The sequence below is a fragment of the Dipodomys spectabilis genome, unplaced genomic scaffold (genome assembly GCF_019054845.1).
Source record: "Dipodomys spectabilis isolate Male_0828 unplaced genomic scaffold, ASM1905484v1 ptg000137l, whole genome shotgun sequence".
Taxonomy (NCBI): Eukaryota; Metazoa; Chordata; class Mammalia; order Rodentia; family Heteromyidae; genus Dipodomys; species Dipodomys spectabilis.
In genome coordinates this window covers 8,089,769-8,111,863 of record NW_024870814.1, presented here as the reverse complement: position 1 = coordinate 8,111,863, position 22,095 = coordinate 8,089,769, and the positions used below count along the sequence as shown (strand labels likewise).

At 38.8% G+C, this 22,095-nt stretch overlaps 1 protein-coding gene across 1 annotated transcript in view; it reads left to right on the top strand.

Moving 5' to 3' along the window:
- The window catches only part of Eif2ak3 (eukaryotic translation initiation factor 2 alpha kinase 3), a 70,244-nt gene that overhangs the window by 5,513 nt on the left and 42,636 nt on the right, over positions 1–22,095 (top strand). The window contains exon 2 of the mRNA XM_042690426.1: positions 8,102–8,231. Coding sequence (XP_042546360.1) covers positions 8,102–8,231 — 130 coding nt within the window. The remainder of the gene's footprint in view (positions 1–8,101; positions 8,232–22,095) is intronic.

The window sequence follows — 22,095 nt, the reverse complement described above, 5'->3', positions numbered from 1 at the left end:
ACCCCACAGTAGACTTGTAAATTACAAAACTTGACGTGAAGAGAGCCAATGAAATGTGGGTTTTCAAAAAATCACATTCTGCTTATAAAATTATAAAGATTAAAATTTTTTCACAGAATAAAGTAGAAGTGCTTCTAATTTGTTGTTGCTTTGTTATATAGTTTTAGACAGATTCTTACTATGTAGCCCAGGCTAGCTACAAATTCACTTTGTAGCCTAGACTGTCTTCGAACTCACAGTCTTCCTGTCTCAGCCTCTCTAGTGCTTGGATTATTATGTCTCAAAAATGTTTTAATCTACCAGGAAAAGGGTATGTCATGCTCATGTGATCCTATAACATTGAAAAATTAGATTGTGTTTCTTCAAGATCTAGTTGATATGTCAAAGTGATTTTTTTAACTATAGTTGGCAATTTGGGGCACTATTATTTGTTTTAATTTGAGGCATGTCGTGTCTTGTATGTTTAAATATAGGAGTTTGTGTTGAAATTTAATAAGTAAGGATGAGGAAGTAAAATCTAATTAGTACTGGTTTGTTTTAAAATGAAAATATGCTTCCTTCAGTGGAAGCATCTGATTGGGTAGAGGATTCTACACCAAACACACACACACACACATTCTCCCTCCCTCTCCTTTTCTTCCCCTGTCCCCCCTTCTTTTTCTTTCTTTTTCTCTCTCTAACATCAGATTCAAACAAATCACATTTTCACTCTATAAAATGTTTTCCCCAAGTAAAGAAATGTGAAAATTTTTAAATAAGCAGCTATTAAATAATAAAGTATTCAATTTAGATGATGTTCTCTAATCACTTTTCTTTCACATGAGACATTTCTATAGGATAGGGACCTTCATTAATATTACTTTATAAAGAGATTTAGCATATATTTACTGGAATTGAATAAATATAACTAAGTAGGTAGGTGTTCTGGGTCACTTAAGTCAAAATAAACAGTTCTATAAAAATTACGTATCCGTTTGGCATACAGTCATTTCTGCTCAATTAGGGGCATAATGAGAGCAATTACAAGATAAATGACACTTTGATGAATTTCCTGAAAGGAATTAAATGTTTCATAATACGTTAATATAGTATATTAATATAGTCACTTAGGCAAACTTACAATAGTGTTAAGAATCATGCATTCCCATTCCTATTCATTCTTTCCTGGTGTATGATCTTAGGCAAGTCACATCTTTTCATATCTTTCTCAGTCTCTTTTTTTTGTTTTATGTGGCTAATATCTGTCTTACCACAGTTGCTCATTCAGTAAATATTTATTGTATTGTATTAGAAGCTAAGTGCTGTTAATACTTGTAATGGACTATGTTTTTTTTCTGGAGAAGTTCCATGTCTGATAAGAAGATAATTGTGTTGAAGAGCAATTATCTACAATGGATAACATGTATCTTCTAAGTACTACTAAAGGGAAGAGAATGAAATTGTCAACTGACAGAATCACTAATGTAAAAAAATGTTAAGGATAGTACAGGCAATGGCATCCTCCGAGTCAGGTCACAGAGCAGTAGTTCCTAAGTCAGAGCTCCTGGACTTCTGTGGATCTGCAAAGGGGAATACCTGACATACAGTGGGGATTCATGAGACTGTCACCATTCTAAAAATGATGTAATGGGTTTGAATGTTTAATAAGAAGGCCAGTTTTAAGTTTCTGCTGGGTGCCTGTGGCTCATGCCTGTAATCCTAGCTACTCAGGAAGCTGAAATCTGAGGACCATGGTTCAAAGCCAGCCTGGGCTAGGAAAGTTTATGAGACTTATCTCCAATTAACCACCAGAAAACCAGAAGTGGTGCTGTGGCTCAAGTAGTAGAGTGCTCACCTTGAGCTGAAGAGCTGAGAGACAGTACTCAGGCCGAGTTCAAGCCCCATGCCCAACCACAAAAAAAAAATTAAAATTGAAAAAAAATATATAAATCAATAAAACAAAAACCTAAAGTCAAGCTCTGAACAAGAATTATATCAAGCTTTAGGTAATAATTATAGAATTCATTAATATTTAGATAGGTGATCTTTTTTTTTGGGGGGGGGGGGCGCTCCGGTTGTAGGGCCTGAACTCTGGGCCTGGGCGCTGTCCCTCAGCTCTTCAGCTCAAGGCTAGCGCTCTACCACTTGAGCCACAGCGCCACTTCCGGCTTTTTTCTTTTTGCTTATGTGGTGCTGAGGAATCGAACCCAGGACCTCAGGCATGCAAGGCAAGCGCTCTACCACTGAGCCACCTTCCCAGCCCAATAGGTGATCTTAAAAGTATCTCCTGCAAAGATGAAGAATGTATTATAAGCAATGTTTATTTGGTAAATGAAATGTTTTAAGAATAGGGCAAAATGTAGATGAACAAAGGAACTTTGTTGAAAAAGTTAGAAGTGTGTGTGTGTGTGTGTGTCTGTCTGTCTGTCTGTATGTCTGTCTGGGTCTGGGTCTGAGAAAGGATACTGGGTTGGCAAAAGATGCAGAAAATGAGATTAACAAAGTCCACTGAATCACAATTGTGAAAAATTTTACTTCCCACTTTCAACCATTGTGCACTCTCAGTGGACACAAGAGAATTTCAGAAGTTTATCAGAACTTTCTATAGAAACAAAATGGTTGAAAGAATGAAAAAGAAAAAGATATGAGGCAGGAAAATATGTCAGAGAGCCTTTTAAATGAGAATCTGTCCTAAGCTAGAGGAGTTGTAGTAAAGGAGAAAAACAGTTTAAAGAGCAGCTTCAGAAAAAGTGTATGATAGAATTAGGAAGTAAGTAAAGTAATATTTGATTTAAATGTTAGGCAACAAAACAAATGGTTATGCTGTAAATGGAGAAAAAATGTATAAGGAAGAGTTTGTGGATAAGAAGTTAACTTTTCTAATAGTTTGTTATAAAGGTAGATCCTGCTGGAGCTACTAGCTAGACAGGGATGGTAAACTGCAAAGCTGTGTAGATGAGGGGCTCACAAGGAGAGATTGGTCTGTGGCTTTGGCTTTGCAGTTCCTCTTGGTACTGCTTGTTGGATGATGAGGATGACAGGTGGGGATCTGTGAGGAGCTGTTCTTACAGGAAGCAGGGAAAAATGAATGTTCAGAGTGAGGAGATGGCTCCTGCGTGACACCTGCAAGGAAGTTTGTAAGGGGAATGGACCTGGCAGATCGGAATCACTGATAACATTCCTTGAGACTAGCTGGAAAGATTTGCAACGGTGCTTGCTGTGGAATCATCCAAACAAATGCCCTTCTAAACTAAAGCAAGGCAAAAGTAAGAAGTCCAACTGTTAAAAGTGGTTGGTCAGGGCTAGGAAGGTGGCTCAGTGGTACAGTGCTTCCCTTGCATGCATGAGGTCCTGGATTCGATTCCTCACCACCATATAAGCAGAAGAAGCTGGCAGTGGTGCTGTGGCTCAAGTGGTAGAGCTCTAGCCTTGAGCTCAAGAGCTGAGGGACAGTGCCTAGGCCCAGAGTTCAGGCCCCACAACCGACAAGGGGGTGTTTTTGCTCAATGAGTTGTTCAGTATGCCTTCTTCCAAGTCAAAAAGCACTATTATTATTTTCTGTAATTAAACTGATTGTTTTGTGAATTTATGAGTTTACTTTGAATTTATATACATTGTACATCAAGTGTAACAGAAGAGATAATGTTGTAATCCTAAATAGGAACATAACTATACACTTTTGGAATTTGCCTGATCTTTAAAGTAGGAAAATAAACCTCATAGATTCTAAGAACCAATACTCATTCATTCACCATGTAATTTATGGAGACACTACTCTTGTCAGAGTACATGTACCAGCCTGAAAAGACACTAAGGGAGAATCATGCCATATGTTTGAAGAATTGAGGGATCCCTAGGAGGTATTGATTCTGAATATGTGAACTTTGAGGTGGACAGCCTCAATGTGGGGGATAGCTAGACATGTATGTCCAGACTTCAGAGGAGAAAGTTGGAACCACAGATAGAATTTTGGGAATTGTTATCATATAGATGTATTTAAAGCTCTGAGACTGGATGAGATCACCAAAAAAAGTTAACACCATAGGTAGATACTATTTTAAGAGAGAAGAAAGCTGAAGAGTAACCAGAAAATAGAACTGTGAATAAATTGAGCTAGGAAAAAGAAGGGAAAGGAAAGGAATGAAAAGAAAAGAAAGACATGAAATATGTGAGGAGAGCAGGATGTCCTGGAAACCATATAAAGAGTGTTTCATGGAATAGAGATGTATCCAGTCAAGTGCTGCTAATGGTCAAGGAAACTGAGATCTGAGCCTTGACTCTCAGGAACTGTCACTGTGAAGGTCATTAGCAATTCCAAGGGAATTTTCAGTAGGGGGGGACTTGATTATAAAACAGTTCCAGATAAAAGAGGAGAGGATTTGGAGACATGAAATATGTAGCAACCTTTCAAAGAAGTTTTGTTGCAAAGATAAGCAAGTTTAGAAGAAGCTAGAGGCAGGAGAGGAGTTTGATCTAGGTTTTTTGTTTTTTTTAATGGGATATTTGTTGTTGTCTGTCTGTAATGCTTTCTTTCTTTCTTTCTTTTTCTGTCTCTCTCTTTCTTTCTCTCTTCCCCTTCCTTCCTTCCTTCCTTCCTTCCTTCCTTCCTTCCTTCCTTCCTTCCTTCCTTCCTTCCTTCCTTCCTTCCTTCCCTCCCTCCCTCCCTCCCGCCCTCCCTCCCTCTCTCTCTCTCTTTCTCTCTCTCTCTTTCTCTCTCTCTCTTTCTCTCTCTCTCTCTTTCTCTCTCTCTTTCTCTCTCTCTTTCTCTCTCTCTCTCTCTCTCTCTCTTTCTCACTTTCTTCTCTCTTCTTTCTTTCTTTCTTTCTTTCTTTCTTTCTCTCTTTCTTTCTTTCTTTCTCTCTTTCTCTCTTTCTCTCTTTCTTTCTTTCTTTCTCTCTCTCTTTCTCTCTCTTTCTTTCTTTCTCTCTTTCTTTCTTTCTTTCTTTCTTTCTTTCTTTCTTTCTTTCTTTCTTTTCTCTCTTTCTTTCTTTCTTTCTCTCTTTCTTTCTTTCTTTCTTTCTTTCTTTCTTTCTTTCTTTCTTTCTTTCTTTCTTTCTTTCTTTCTTTCTTTCTTTCTTTCTTTCTTTCTTTCTTTCTTTCTTTCTTTCTTTCTTTCTTATCTCAGGGACTGGGTCCTATCCCTGAGCTTTTTTACTCAAGGCTAGCACTCTACAACTTGAACTACAGCTCTTCTTCCAGCTTTTTTTGTTGTTGTTGTACTTAATTGGAGATGACAATGTACAGACTTTCCTGCTCAGGCAGGCTTTGAACCGTGACTTAGATCCTAGCTAGGATTACAAGGCATGAGCCATTGGTGCCCAGCTTTATTTTGTTGTTTTTAAACAAGGACTTAGTTTCAAACTCATAACTCTCCTGTCTGAGCCTCCCAAGTCCTGAAATTACAGATTTGAACATCTGGCCCCGCTGGTTTGGTTTTTAAGTTAAGGAAAATGGTAGCAAATTTGAATGCTTTAAAAAAAAATTTAAGTTGCTATAATACAATAATATAGATTAGGTGCCTTAAAAACAAGAGAAATTTATTTCCTCCAGTTCCACAGGCTGGAAAGACAAAGATCAAGGTACCTGCTGATTTATTATGTTTGGTGAGGACCCACTTCTCACAGGTCTATCTGTGTCCTCAGGCGATAGAAAAGGAAAAGACTTTCTGTCTTGTCCCCTCTTCCCCCCTCCCCCCACTTTTGGCAATACTGGATTTGAACTCAAGGCTTTAGGTTTGCTAGGCAAGCATTGTACCATTTGAGCTAAACCTCCAATTCTTTTTTTTTTTTAATTGTGACGCTCCTGGGCGTGAACTCCAAGACTGGGAGCTGTCCAATGCTAATACTCCACCACTTGAGCAACAGCTCTACTTCCTGCTTTTTTGGTTGTTAATTGAAGATAAAAGTCTCATGGGTTTTCCTGCCAGGAGTTGCCTTTGAACCATGATCTCAGCCTCCTGAGTAGCTAAGATTATAGGCATGAGCCACCAGCACTCAGCCCTCCAGCCCTTTGTGCTTTAGTTTTTCAGATAGAATCTCTCAAGTTTTGTCCAAGCCAGCTTTGAACAATGATCCTCTTACCTAGTTGGGATTATAGATGAGCACCATCACACCCATCTGCCTGGGTCATTTTAGAAGGACACTACTATTATGAGGGCCTTACCTTCCTTAACTAATCACTTTCTGACATTCAGCCTCATACTGTCACTCAGGGGAGTGGCATTCAATCTATAGCAAATGTTGCTAGGAATGCTATAGGCAAGAGAATAGCTGATGATGTGGGAGCAAGAGAGACATTTGAAGGAGTTGTTCTTCATATGTACATGAAGGAGAGAGAGCTCTGTTACTTCAGCAGAGGTGTTAGTAGTGGATGAGACTATAGGACAGTTTACTAGCATTCACAAGAGGGAGAAGAGTTCATGGTTCCAACTGCTGGTAAGTGGGTAGATGTGGTAGAAAGCAAGCTCTTATGATTGTTTCTGCTTTCCTCAATAAATTGGAAAGCACAGTCACTGACATTCCAGAGCTTGGAGGAGCTGGTATCACAAGGTTGAGGAGAGAGGAGCAATGAGTAATTAACCTGGTTCATTAGTTCAAATTGTTGAGCATCACTGTTAGCCTTTTCCAGCTTAGTGGTCATGAGTAAAATGAGACCAGTCAGCAGTTAATATTTTTCTCCAGCTACATTGGGGTACAAGGAATGAGATCATGGAGAAAGGTCTGACCAGGGTTGATGTTCTGCCATTCAAGTGTGTGTGATGAGAGAGAGAGAGAGAGAGAGAGAGAGAGAGAGAGAGCGCACAGGAAGTTGGGGATGCACACGGAGTAGTGCTTAAAATGAAGAGCTCTGCTCTTAAAATTGGATAACAAACAAATAAAGCTGGGTACCAGTGGCTCAAGCCTATAATTGTAGCTACTCAAGAGGCTGAAATCTGAGGGTTACAATTCAAAGCCAGCCTGGGCAGAAAAATCCATGAGATTCTTATTTCCAGTTAACCAGCCAAAAGCCAGAATTGAAGATTCGGCTTCAGTGGTAGAGTACCAACCTTGAGCAAAAAAGCAAGCCCTGAACTCAAGTCCCAGTATCTGCGCACGTGCATGCACGCACACACACACACACACACACACACACACACACACACACTCACACTCTGAAGTGAGGACATGAGAATTGTGAAGATAGGTCTTAGAATCCAGCTTATAGCTTCTGGTAGAATCAGAAGTTTGCTGGAGTCGGGGAAGTAGAGGAGATGAGCTGGGAAGAAGACTTCTGTAAATTGTACCTGAGGACGGCATTTGCTATTGGTAATGACAAAGTCTACAGGCTGACCACAGGAGTGATTGAGGCAAGGTAGACTGGTAGTGAAAACCCAGAGAACTGAGGCAAGAGTATGTAAGGCAGTGACCTTCACAAGCAGGTCAAAATTTTCCAGGAATGGAAGCATGCAACTTCTAGGAGGAGTAATGGCTGGAACTGTCTGATCCTCAGTGTTTTGAGGGGAAAAATGAAAGACAATGATCCAGGAGATAAACAGTACACTGAACCCAGGGATCAATGGGTTATGAGTGGAAGTTTTCTTCTGTAGGGAAGCAAAACCCCTGGGAAAATCTGATTTCTAGAAGAGGAAGTGAAGTTAACATTTGCCGTGGGTCTGTGTTTCAAAGGGAGGCTTTCACCAGGAAGGGGAAGAAGAAGAGGTCAGATGGGGATGCTGAGTTCCTTGTGATTATTGCATGGAAGGAGAGGTGACCTAGGAATCTGGGGCTAGGATGTAGCTTAGTGGCGAAGTACTTGCCTAACAAGTGCAAGATCAAGCTTTTCCCAGTACAACAAAGAAGGAAGGAAGGAAGAAAGGAAAGAAAGAAAGAAAGAAAAGAAAAGAAAGAAAGAAAGAAAGAAAGAAGGAAAGAAAGAAAGAAAACAAAAACCTAGGAATCTTGAAGCTTTCATGAGTGACTTGAATAGATAAACTTATTGAAGTTGCCCTGCCCTAAGGATAGACAATAGCCCCTAATACAATAGGGGTCTTCATAGGGGCTAGTTTTCTTTAAAATATGTGGAATTAGTACATAATATCTTAGCGATCTTTTTAATTTTGTCCTATTCCTTCTCCAATTTACAGGTCACTAGTAATTATCAGCACTTTAGATGGACGTATCGCTGCCTTGGATGCTGAGGATCATGGTAAAAAGCAATGGGATTTAGACGTAGGATCTGGTTCCTTGGTTTCATCTAGCCTTAGCAAGCCAGAGGTAAGAATTTTCTATTAGATGATTAGAAAACTTAGTTACAATAAGCAGTTGCTGATGTATTTTCTTATAAAGCCTATCTAACTTTTATAGGCAGTGTCCACTTGGGGAAAAATGAAGGTTTCTGTTCCTTGGTCTCCCTACTGTCAAATGGGGTTGGTAATAGCACCTGCTCCTTAGGATTGTTATGGTCCTTAAATAAGTTAGTTAGGGCCTGGGAATGTGGCTTAGTGGCAGAGTGCTTGCCTAGCATGCATGAAGCCTTGGGTTCTATTCCTTACTACCATATAAACAAACAAAAACAAAAAAAATGGAAGTGGTGTTGTGGCTCAAGTGATAGCGTGCTAGCCTTGAGCAAAAGAAGCTCAGGGACAGGGCCCAGACCCTGAGTTCAAGCCCCAGGACTGGCAAAAAAAAAAATCATACAAATGTGTAACTGAGGAATATTACCTGCTATATTAATAGAGCATATTACTTGAAGTACAATGTGATCAGCTTACAACTATTACAAGATTTCTAGGAATAATGTGACAAAAATGAAAACATACTGAGTTGTACTAGTTAGAACTCCATGCTGTTAGGTCCCATACATTATTAATCCCTACATTTTCATCCTAATTTTGGGCATAATTCATCTGAAATTTTTCTAGAATGTAATTCTGGACAAATGCAGATATTTATAGAAAATTTGTGCTTGGTAGTTCAGAGCTCTAGAATGGAAGAGAGGAACAAGTATAGATTCGAATCTTACTTCCAAATAGCTCTGTCTTTATCTGACATGGAACTGTAGCCTCTCTGCACATCACCTTTATAATAACAATTTTTAAAAAATTTAAAAATAAAACAGCTCTGTCACTTAAAGACTCTGTCCATCAGAGCTTTAGAGTGCCTTATCATTAAAGTGAAGACCTTCCTGTCTTCCTGCTGAGATGGGAGAGGACCAAAGGAAGTAAGTTTATGTTCCTCACCTTCAGTATTGATGTTAATGAGTTAAGTCTCCCATTTCAGAACTTTATTGTCTAGATTTTTTTTTTTTTTAATCAGTTGTAGGCCCTGAACTTGGCCTGGGTGCTGTCCCTGAGCTTTTCAGTTCAAGGTGAGCACTCTACCACTTAAGCCACAACACTACTTCCAGCTTTTTCTGCTTATGTGGTACTGAGGAATTGAACCCAAGGCCTCATGCATGCAAGGCAAGCACTCTACCACTGAGCCACCTTTCCAGCCCTCTGGATTATTTTTAAATGTCTTATCTTTTGAATTGTGACTGCTACAGTTGAAAGAAAACATAATGCTCTCAGTCCTCCACCAACCACATCAAGTTGTTCCAACTGTAGGACACTACCTATGGTAGTCTTTTTTTTTTTTTTTCTTTCATCAGTCCTTTTTTTTGAAAGATTTCCTAGCTGGCATTAAATTTAGAAAAGATAAAAACTTATAGTTTGAGAATGATCTCATGTTGATGGAACTTTCTGATGGCAAAACTCCTGCCATCTGAAATAACAAGACTTCACTGTGCCTTCCAGTAAATCTTCCAGTAAATCTTCCAGTAAACCTAGCCTGAGTTCCTGCTAATGCACCCAGCAGGTACTTAGGGAAACAGCTCTGTCAAATTTCCACATTGGCTTTGTGCTAAGTCATGACTACACTATCTAAGATGCCCATTGTTTGTCAGACAGTATGCTATCTTAGGAAATAATTAACTTCTGTTGTATTATGAATTACTAAACAAATATTAATTTGTGAATTATTTAAAAATTTTTGAATTTGTAGTCAAGGCTTTTGAATAGTTTTCAAATGACTTATTACTCCAGCTAGACATTTAATTGTGTTCTTGTGAGATTATGCTTAGGTCTGCATGTTTTACTTTATTTTTAAATTAGACGTAAAGAATGATCAGCAAAGAAGATTTTAAGCTGCCTATATCTGAGGTAATTTTACAGTGTGTTGTTATGATACAAAGCATATGTGTGTTTGCAAACTGAAGCATAGACACACAAGCTTTGCATGGTATAAAAAAGTAGAATATAAATAGTTACACATAACCCAAGTGCTACTGAATGTGTTTAAATTGCAAGCAGCTAGTTGTACTAGCAAATAACATTAGCTATTTTAAAGTTCAACTTTCTTTACTGTCTCTAGTTCTTAATTTTTTTGTGTGATTTACTAGTCATCTTTTGTTTAAATGACCACCTTCCCACCCATGCCCAACTATGTTTTGTTTGGATAGAATGGTTTGAAATGTTAAATTGCAAGTATATTTTAAATTTTTACTTTGCACCTCTATAGCAGTAAGTAAAAAACGTTCACTACATTTTGTGCAAAAGAAGAATGCTGAGATTTCCTTACATCATCGTTTTTTATTTTTTACTGTACAGAAGGAAAAAAATAGAAAATCTAAAGGTGTTGAGCCATCTGTGACAATATGACAGGCTCCCTAGATTTTACTGTTGCTCCAAGTTCTTGTTCAGTATGTAGATATGCTAATGAAAACATTGTTCCCAGTATCGTAATACATATTTGATGTTCCTTATGCACATGTAATTCTTATAAACCTTTTGATATTGATGTACAGGTTCATTTTTGAAAAAGGAAAATCAAAGCTGATGAAAACATCAGCCCCTATTTGAAAAATAATCCAAAAAGGATTCTGTGTGTATATGTGTAGATATATGTATGTATATGTATGTATGTGTGTGTTTCCATCTATCTGTCTGTCTGTTTCAGGTGGTAGCATGCTTCATAGTAGGTCTGACATCCTGAGTTCAAACCCAGCACTACCAAAGAGGGAAAAAAAAGAATAACTATTTAAAAAAAAAAAAAACAAAAATTACATTAATTTACAAATTTACAAATCTCTTTAAATCTGATTTGATAGAAGATAATTTATTTTCTCTTTATTAAAAATGCTGTATTGTTGTTTTGATTAATTCTATAAAGAAGAAAATCCAGCCACATACATATGTAGTTGGAAAAGAGAGGAGGAGTATTTTAGCAACCATTTTTCAAAGAATTTTGGACTTTCTGTTTGATACTGTACCAAAGCAAATAAAAGTTTCTTAAAGGTAAGTTGTGCTGTGGATTATGAAATCATAAAGTGTAGTAGTCCATTAAAATCCATTGCTCTGTCTTGTCTTTTACTCACACGTGATTTTCTTTCCTTTTTTTTTTTTTTTTGTTGTTGGTTGTGGGGCCTGAACTCTGGACCTGGGTACTGTCCCTTAGCTCTTCAGCTCAAGGTTAGCACTCTTGGGCCACAGTGCCATTTCCAGCTTTTTCTGCTTATGTGGTGGTGAGGAATTGAACCCAGGGCCTCATGCATGCAAGGCACTTGAGCCACAGTGCCTATGTGGTCATGAAGAATCGAACCTAGGGCCTCGTGTATACAAGGCAAGCAGTCTACCACTAAGCTACATTCCCAGCCCTCATGTGATTTTCTAATGGATTTTCTATGGATTTACTGAGTTTACTGACCTTACATATATTGACATATTTCCTTACAGAACATCCACAGAAAATGAAGTTCTCATTCTCACTGCTGATTTCATCAGAAAGTCTGTTTTTGTTTTAAGTACTGAAAAGCTTTCAAGCTTATCATGGCAGACATGTAAATAAGCTTCTATTCTAATTTTCACTTGAGAACCTGAATTTTATTACAAATACTACTGCCAGTTTTTTTTGAAATGAGAAGTATACATTATTTATTTCTGAGAAAATTTCACATACCCAAACCTTATAACCATAATTTTTCTTTTTTTCCTTCTTTTTTTTTTTGGATCCAGCCTGAACTCTGGGCCTAGGCGCTGTCCCCTCAACTCTTCAGTTCAAGGCTAGCACTCTACCACTTGAGCCACAGTGCCACTTCCAGCTTTTTTCTTTTTGCTTATGTGGTGCTGAGGAATCAAACCCAGGGCCTCATGCATGCAAGTCCTACGCTCTACCATTGAGCCACCTTCTCAGCCCCAACCATAATTTTTCTAAGTTGCTTGTTGACCAGAAATAGAACTCATGAACAGTAGCAGTTAGTTTAGTTCATAGCTCAGTCTCAGAAGTGCTTCTCCTCAAGGCTTGCTTTACTATGTGCAGAGGTGCTGGGTACATACATCCTATTTAGTCATGAAGAATAGTAGAATGAGGACTGGGAATGTGGCTTAGTGGTATAGTGCTTGCCTAGAATGCATGAAGCCCTGGGTTTGACTCCTCAGAATAAGCCAGAAGTGGCACTGTGGTTCAAGTGGTAGAGTGCTAGCCTTGAGCGAAAGAAGCTCAGGGACAGTGTCTAGGCTCTTAGTTCAAGCCCCAGTACAGGCAAAAACAAAACAAAAAAACCCAATAAAATGATATGTACTAAGGAAGAACAAAAGTTAATCTCATTATATCAAAACCAATCGTGTTTATTCAGTAAGTAGATTCTCTCTTCTTCCTTATCTCTGAATCATAATCTCATTCTGTAACCCAGGCTGGCTTTAAACTCATGATCCTGCTTCCCAATATCTGGAATTGAAGGGCTGGGAAGGTGGCTCAGTGGTAGAGTGCTTGCCTTGCATGCATGAGGCCCTGGGTTTGATTCCTCAGCACCACATAAACAGAAAAAGCTGGAAGTGGTGCTGTGGCTCAAGTGGTAGAGCGCTAGCCTTGAGCTGAAGAGCTGAGGGACAGCGCCCAGGCCCAGAGTTCAGGCCCACGACCGGACCCCCCCCCTAAAAAAAAACAAACAAACAATATCTGGAATTGAAGACATGAATCACCATACTTGGATAATATTTCAGAGGTGTTGTTTTGTTAGGTTATTTTTTTTCCTATGGTGCAAGAAATGGAATTCTGGACCTTGTACAGCACACTAGACAAATCCTATTCTGCTGATACAAATCCCAGCTCATCAAGTGCAATAATCTGTTGTTTCTTCTTTTGTGGTTGCAAGTATATGACAGTTAAGAACACAGCATTTACTAGTTTGGTTCTTAGTTCTTGCTAAGGCATCACTGGTTTTAGCCAGCATTGCTTTTACACTATCAGCAAATAGCAACACAGTGAAAGGCCACTAATACCTGTTTAGGAAAACTGTTTGACCTTCTATATTCCTCAGGGACCCACAGACTATACATGGAAAATTGCTGATAGAGTACATGATAAAAATATTATTATAAGAATGGCTATAAACATCATACTGAGGAGAGTGGGATGTATTTGAGTTGAATCATCTGTATTCAGCAAGATGCTATAAAGCATCTAGAAATTTCAGGAAAAAGGACCCAAAACTGCCATTTGAAATTCCCTGAGCTAGATGCATACAATAATAATATCTTTCTAAATGCATGTGGTACAATAGTTTGGAAAGTTCCCTAACATTTGAAATAGTTAATGTTCTCTACCAAATTCAGTGTTTACTTGGAAAGAGTTATGTAAAAAAGAAGGCTAGGTGAAGCTGGCAGAAAGAATGGAATTAATTATTGATTAAGGAGTTGATTATTGATTATAGGTACACAAAAAAATTAAAATCAATAGAAACTCTTTAGGCTGTAAGGTATTGAGGAATTGGAAACTTTACTACTGGTCATTATTCCTCCATTAACTTGCCATATAAATTAGCTGAATTATTTAGCTCAGGAGAGCTTTAATTGCCTTCAAAAATTTACAAGATAAGCTATTTGGGAGGCTGAGAATGGAAAGATTGTGAGTTGAGGCCAGTCTAGGCAGAAGGGCAGGTCTCAGGACCCCTTCTCAATGTATAACTACATATAGTGGTATCCTAACTTTGTGTGAGGCCGAGACTGGAAGAATTGTGGTTCCAGGCTAGCCAGGGCCAAAAAAATCCATAAGAATCCATATCATTGGAAAGTCATTGGAAAGAAGTTTAATGGGGGTGGTGTGTACCTGTCATCCCAGCAGTAATGGAGATTAAAATAGGAGAATCCCAATCCCATCCAGATAGTCTCCCTGGTAGGAAGCAAGACCCTATCTTAAAATTAACCAGGTAACTGAGTACCAGTGGCTCACACCCATAATCCTAGTTACTCATAGGAGGCTGAGATCTGAGGATCAAGGTTCCAACCTAACCAGGCAGGAAAGCCAGTAAGACTCTTATCTCCAATTAATCACACACAAAAAAAGCAGGAAGTAGAGCTGTCGCTCAGTGGTAGAGTGCTAGCCTTGAACAAAGGGACCCTGAGTTCAAACTCCAGGATACCTGAGTTCAAACTCCAGGACACACACACACACACACACACACACACACACACACACACACACACACACACACACACACACACACACACACACACACACACACACACACACACACACACACACACACACACACACACACACACACACACACACACACACACACACACACACACACACACACACGAAACAGCTAGAGGCATGTCTCTACTACAGAAGCATGCCTCTTCTAGATTCTGAGTTCAAACTCATACCAACAAAATAAATAAAATTATAGGATTGGATTGGAATCTCTAAAGATTGAACATTCAGGGCTGGGAAGGTGGCTCAGTGGTAGAGCACTTGCCTTGCATGCATGAGGCCCTGGGTTCGATTCTCAGCACCACATAAGCAAAAAGAAAAAAGCCGGAAGTGGCGCTGTGGCTCAAGTGGTAGAGCGCTAGCCTTGAGCTGAAGAGCTGAGGGACAGCGCCCAGGCCCAGAGTTCAGGCTCCACGACCGGACACAAAAAAAAAATAAATAAAAAAAAATAAAAAGATTGAACATTCAAATTTTTCAACTTCCCCTTTTACTAAACATGCAAGTATGTGGGGGGAGGAGGGGAACATACATTCATTGCAAATGGCCTTTAGGCACCTATCTTATTGCCTCTCGGCTTGCTGGTACAGTCCTTAATGTTTTCTTACCCAAAAGGTCTATAAAATGAAGTGCTCTGTTGCTTTTATGGTGTTTTATTATGTCCATGAGAATTACTGGCAGATAAGAGAGATTGACAGTGTCATTTAGAACAAGTGTTTTGTATCATATTTGGAAGGAACTGCTTTCTGCAGGGAAGTTGAAGTGCCTAGGGACATAGATCTCATTTACCACTCCTTCCTCTTGACAAAGTATCTACAAACTTCCTCAAAATAATGTTGATACAAAATTGAGCTGAAGGATGAGTGTGTGTGTGCCTGTGTGTGTTAGAATGAATGGTGAAACTAAGGTATGCTAATGATCATCCTGGGTGCTGTAACAGGTGTGCTCTAGATACTAAGCCTAATATTATTGACACTTAATAGTACCTAAGAATTTTGCTTTTAATTTTCAGAAGGACCTCCCAAGATGAAAGCTGATTTGCTTTCTTCTAGTAATTTAAATGCAGATTCAACCCTTGATAAAGCACTGAGATATTTCCCTGTAGTTCCTCACTGCTTGCCTTAAGATTAATAATAAACAATAAATAATTTGCTTAATATTTTTTAGGGGTTGTGTGGTTAGGCTTTATCAAGTCTCAGTAGAGAAAGTATTCTTCAACTGTGTTGTTTTGGAACACAATTATGAATGCAGGAGTCTTTCTTATCTTTATTAAAAATTCCTTTATGGAGTACATTGTATTTGTGTGTATATACTAATGTATACTTAGACAAATGCCTCTATCATTTTCTGCTAAAACACCCTTGTTCTTTCTTTTAAAAAGAACAAATAACTATTGTTACGTCTATACTTAGAGTTTGGGGTTTTGGTTTATTTTTGGCATGATTCTCCCCCCAAGGACAAGCCTTTCTGTTTCAGACAGGTGCAGAAACAGACAAACACAGTGATGGGTTTCTCCATCCTCCCCTCTGCTCTGTAGCCTACCTTCTTCATCTCAACTGTGACCTTAGAGGAATGCAGTTTTTTTTCTATACAAGGTCTTCCTATGTTTTCCAGACTGGACTCCAACTCTATATCCTCTTGCTTCCTCCTGCTTCAGTACTGAGATTACAGACAGATACCATTGCACCTGGCCCATGCTTTTATCCTTTTGGACCTTAAATACATTTGTATGTTACTTGTACATTTGTATACAAAACATAGGGCATTTTGAGTCTATGTTATCTAAAATGGCAGTCTATTTTGAAGAGTGACTGTCAATTATGTAGTAAGCCAGTATTTAAATAATTGCTTTAGTTAACTACTTTTCTTTTAATTATGGAAATGAAACTGTGCTTTGATTTAATTTTATTAGTCCCTTAGCTTGGCTAAAGCTGTGAACAAAGACAATTTATTTTAGCATGTGTATTGCCAAGTGAGAAATTGCTTTAACCCTATATTTTAGGAAATAGACATTGCTTTTCTACTTTATAGATATATATTAATTTAGGTAAAGATAGAGATCATTATTAAAGTCATTATTCTTTCATCATGAGTATGAAAGATACATTTTAAAGGCTATTCTGTTAAGTTTCTTTATGGCATGTTGTAGGTTGACTTAAGGAAAGAGAATTAAATTACATTATCTACTTGGTATTTTTTTGTTCTGGAGGTCAGTTCACAGTCTTTGAAGATGGTAAACACAAAACCATTTCTGGGTAGGTTTTTTTTTCTTTTTCTTTCTGCATTTTTTTGGGGGGCGGTCATTGGGTTTCTTTTAAGCATGGAATGCATTCTAATAACTAGATCTGCTAAAAGATAGCATATGCCCTCCTATAGATCATCTAGCTAGCTGTTAACCACAATCCCCCCTCCCTAGTCTCTGAGGAATGGTTTATAGGGATCCTTTTTTCTTTCTTTCTTTCTTTTGCCAGTCCTGGGGCTTGAACTCAGGCCCTGGGCACTGTCCCTTAGCTTCTTTTGCTCAAGGCTAACACTCCACTACTTGAGCCACTTTGGCTTTTTCTATTTATATGGTACTGGGGAATTGAACCCAGGACTTCATACATGCTAGGCAAGCACTCTACCACTAAGCTACATTCCCAGCTCAGATCCTGTACTTTTATCAGTGCTCCTTTTATTGCCCCATTATAATAATTTTAATATTTTCAAGGAAATAAACAGTATTTTCACAATACAACAAGGGTGGCACAATGTTTATTAAGTCACAAAGTATAGTTGTTTATTTAGTCAATTATTTAGTGGCATAGGCAGTTGTTTGTTTTGAATAAGAGTTATTTTATGTCCTACATATAGGATATCATTCTAAAGAATTGAAATATAGGAAATTATTACTGCTCAGTTTTCTTTTGTATTCATTTTCTTTTCTTTTTTTTTCTTTCTATTAGTCATAAGGCTTGAACTCTGGGCCTGGGTGCTGTCCCTCAGCTCTTCAGCTCAAGGTGAGCACTCTACCACTTGAGCCACAGAGCCACTTCCAGTTTTCTGGTGGTTAGTTGGAGTTACAAGTCTCATGGACCTTCCTGCCTGGGCTGGATTTGAACTGCAATCCTTAGATCTCAGCCTTCTGAGTAGCTAGGATTACAGGCGTGAGCCACTAGCATCCAGCTATGTGTTCATTTTCTTAAGTGATTGATGAGTGGTTTGTAATCTTTCAGACTTCCTATGTTATAATCAAAGAATTTTAGAGCTGATTTGGAATTTCTGATAAAAACTGTTAGCCAGGGGCTGGGAAGGTGGCTCAGTGGTAGAGCGCTTGCCTTGCATGCATGAGGCCCTGGGTTCAATTCCTCAGCACCACATAAGCAAAAAGTAAAAAGCCAGAAGTGGTGCTGTGGCTCAAGTGGTACAGTGCTAGCCTTAAGCTGAAGAGCTGAGGGACAGCGCCCAGGCCCAGAGTGCAGGCCCTACAACTGGATCCCCCCCCCCCAAATGGTAGCCATTTGAACTATTCCACGTTAATTAGTCTTTTTGAGGCTTTTTTTCCTTTCTACTTTAAAAAAAAAGTCTTACTAGGGTGTCCAGGCACCAGCCTTAAACTTGTCATTCTCCTGCCTCAGCCTTCCATGTGCTGGGATTTGAGGCTCTGTTGTTAGATGGGTATAATAGATCCATGGTAGAGAAATAAATAATTTGCATGTCATAATTAACCTTTCTGTCTGTTCTCCCTTTGTCTTTACCTTTGGAGCAAATCTTTGACTTCTAAAAGTTCTTTTCTTTTGATATTTTATATAGAATAGAATAAGACTTATGATGACTTAAAAGTAGTCAGATATCTCTGGATTAAGAATGAAAATTATAAGTCAGGTGCCAGTGGCTCACACCTATAATCCTAGCTACTCAGGAGACTGAAATTTGAAGCCAGCCCAGGGAAGGAAAGTCTGTGAGACTCTTATTTCCAATAAACTCAGAAAAAAATGGAAGTGGGGCTGTGGGCTCAAGTGGTAGAGTGCAAGCCTTGAGTACAAAGAGACTCAAGGGTAGTATTCAAGCCCCAGGACCAAAAAAAAAAATGAAAATTTTAAACACACACACCACCACCACCAGAATACTAAAATTAATTAATTAATTCATTGGTGTGTCAGTACTGAGGCTTCAACTCTTTCAGAGGAGAGGTCTGAACTACATACAGAAGTGGTAGTGTCCTCTAACCAAAAACATCCATTACCTTGAGAATTGACTGATAACCAAACTGAGAATCTAGCATTTGAAAATAAGGGAGTGGCTAAGTGCTGACGGCTACTCAGGCAGCTGAGATCTGAGGATCACATTTGGAAGCCAGCCGAGGCAGGAAAGTCCTTGAGACTCTTATCTCCAATAAACCACCAGAAAACTGAAAGTGGTGCTGTGGCTCAAGTGGTAGAGTGCTAGCCTTGAGCTGAAGAACTGAGGGACAGCATCTAGGCCCAGAGTTCAAGCCTCACGACCAACAACAAAAAAAGAAAAAGAAAAAAAGAATGAATTGGTATTAATGGGACTATATAGATTTGATCACTTTCCTTCCAGCTTCTCTATTTGCTACTAGATGTGAATACTTTATAAAAGTTTTTCAGGCCCTATGACTGACAAAAAAAAGTTTTTAAATAGAAATACTCACTATTAGAGATAACTAGCTTATAAGGAAAGTGCTACACTGAGACAACATCATGATTCATTAGTCCCATTGAAAATCTCATAGCAAAAGAGAACATCAGAAATTCTTTTCATGGGGCTGGGAAGGTGGCTCAGTGGTAGAATGCTTGCCTTGCATGGATGAAGCTCTGTGTTCAATTCCTCAGCACCACATAAACAGAAAAAGCCGGAAGTGGTACTGTGGCTCAAGTGGTAGAGTGCTAACCTTGAGCTGAAGAGCTGAGGGACACAGCACCTAGGCCCAGAGTTCAGGCCCCAAAACCGACCAAAAACAAATCTTTTCTTTTGATTGTGGAGGAATTGGGAATAAGTTAAATCAGGAAGCCTAGTGCATACCCAAAGTGGTACAAACATAAGAGACAAATGTACATACCTTGAAAATAGTTGTCAAGAGTGATTATGACAAATGAAATAAGTTAATGTGAGAAATTTTATATAAAAAACCAACAACACGGGCTGGGATGGTGGCTCAGTGGTAGAGCGCTTGTCTTGCCTGCATGAGGCCCTGGGTTCGATTCCTCAGCACCACATAAGCAGAAAAAGAAAAAAGCTGGAAGTGGCACTGTGGCTCAAGTGGTAGAGTGCTAGCCTTGAGCTGAAGAGCTGAGGGACAGCGCCCAGGCCCAGAGTTCAGGCCCACGACCAGACCTGAAAAAAACAACAACAAAAACCCAACAACAGTGAAGTGTTAATTTTTATTCTTTAGTGAATGGTGGGTGGCGATGAGCACCCTGTGTTGATTTCATATGCCTTGTTTTTATGTATGGATATATGTTGCACACATCAGTTTGCAAATCAACCAACATCTCTAGGATAGTAATTGTTCTGGAAAAAGGGAGTTCTCAGATAACAAAAAAATCAACAAACACCTTTTTGCACTTTCAGTTAAATATTTATTGTTCATGCATTTTACAAGTTCCTAGTATTGCTGAGTTTTTATTGCTTAGTTTCTTGGAATCACCATTGTAAGCATGAGTTTTATAGTATCCTAGATGGGCTCCCTAGAGTTAGCAGCTAAGTAGGGGCATGGACCACTGTAGAAAATATTCTAAGGTAATTGCTGTTTTCCATCCTTTTTCTTCAAGATCTTTATTAATTCATTTATGTCAACCCTTGGTATATCTGTATTTTGCCACATTTTTTTCTTCTCCCTTCTGTTTAAATGAAAGTGTTTCTTAGCTTGTGCATGGAATGCAGCTTCTGTAATTGTCAATTCCCTTTCCCTCTTTCTGGATATGAAAAACACTGGTCTCAGTAAATCAAAAGGGCCATTTTCAGTTTTCAGTTTCATTGTGCATGGTACTTCCAGATGCAACTTTGGGATTGAGAGTAATGTCTGAGCTACTAACTGCAAAAATGCTTTTGTATACAAATCTGGTTTCCAAAGCAGAGTAAAGATTTTTCTTGATAGAAAAATTCAAGCTAAGGAGGAATGTGATAGAATTAGAAATCACTATTTTGTTGCCTTTAATTGAATAGTAGATCATTAATATAAATATGGTTACAAAAATTGATACGGAGCTTTCTGAATGGAAGGATCGGTCTGACTCCCCTGATTCCACAAATTGGTAGTAATTAAAAAGTCAAACAGACATTATAATACCTCATAATATAACACAAGAGTGATCAAACTTTTTATCTAGGCCATATAGTAGATACCTTAGGCTTTGGAGAGTGATATGGTCTCTTGCAACTAAGGCCTTGAAAGTGACCTTAGATAATAGACAAATGAATTTATGTGCAGCTGTATTCTAATAAAACTTTACTTACTGAAACAGTGGCTGGAGGAATTTGGCCCAAGGAATGTGGTTTACAGATGCATAATATGGTAGGAAGTTCCTAGTGAAGAAGAAAATGTAAACCCGGGTAGGAAGTAAACCAAAAAAGTAACCCAAAAGACCACGTGGAAGTAGAAGGAATGATTTATTGCCAGCAGAGCTGACAAGGCCAAGTTCTCAAGGGGAAAGGGAGAAAATGGCGTCTTCTGGTGCTTTGGAGGCCCCTTTTTATATCAGAGGCTGGAAGTGGGAGGTGCCTCATCTACTGCGCAGGTACTGCCTTCAAGGGCAGAGATTAGGCCTGTTGGGCATTTCCTTACACCTAGTAAGTAGTACAGTTGTGAGCTGTTCCTGTCAAAAAAGTTGACCTTATATCGAAGCTCCACATCTAATCACACTACTCAGGAAATACAAGAAATAAAGAAACAAAACTCTTGACTGTGGGAAATTGTATAGTAAAGAGAATGTGAATTCTTAGTTCTTGAGTCTAAAGGGGGCTCTTGATAAGGGGTAGGGGTGGGGTGGTAAAAGTCACCTCCTTTGGTCTGTCTTATGTCATATGAAATGTAATATGTAGACTGAATTCCTCATTGTAAATTTAATTTTTGAGACAAATTTGAATATTCAGTGCATTTATCCTAATAAGAAACTGTGGAATATGTAAACAATTGATAAGCTGTTGATAATTGTTAAAATTAGATAAATACATGAAGGATTACTATATTGGTATTTTTAGATTTTATTTATTTGTTTTGTCGGTTAGTCATGGGGCTTGAACTCAGGGCCTGGGCATTGTCCCTGAACCCTTTTGCTCAAGACTAGTGCTCTACCACTTTGAGCCACAGTCCCACTTCTGGGTTTCTGGTGGTTGATTGGCGAAAAGAATCTCCTGGATCAGCCTGGTGCCGGTGACTCATGCCTATAATCCTAGCTACTCAGGAGGCTGAGATCTGAGGATCATGGTTCAAAGCCAGCCCGGCAGGAAACTCCATATAACTCTTATCTCCAATAAACCATCAGAAAACCGGAAGAGACACTGTAGCTCAAGTGGTAGAGCAATAACCTTGAGCTGAAGAGCTGAGGGACAGAGCTCAAGGCCCAGAGTTCAAGCCCCACGACTGACAAAAAAAAAAAAAAGAATC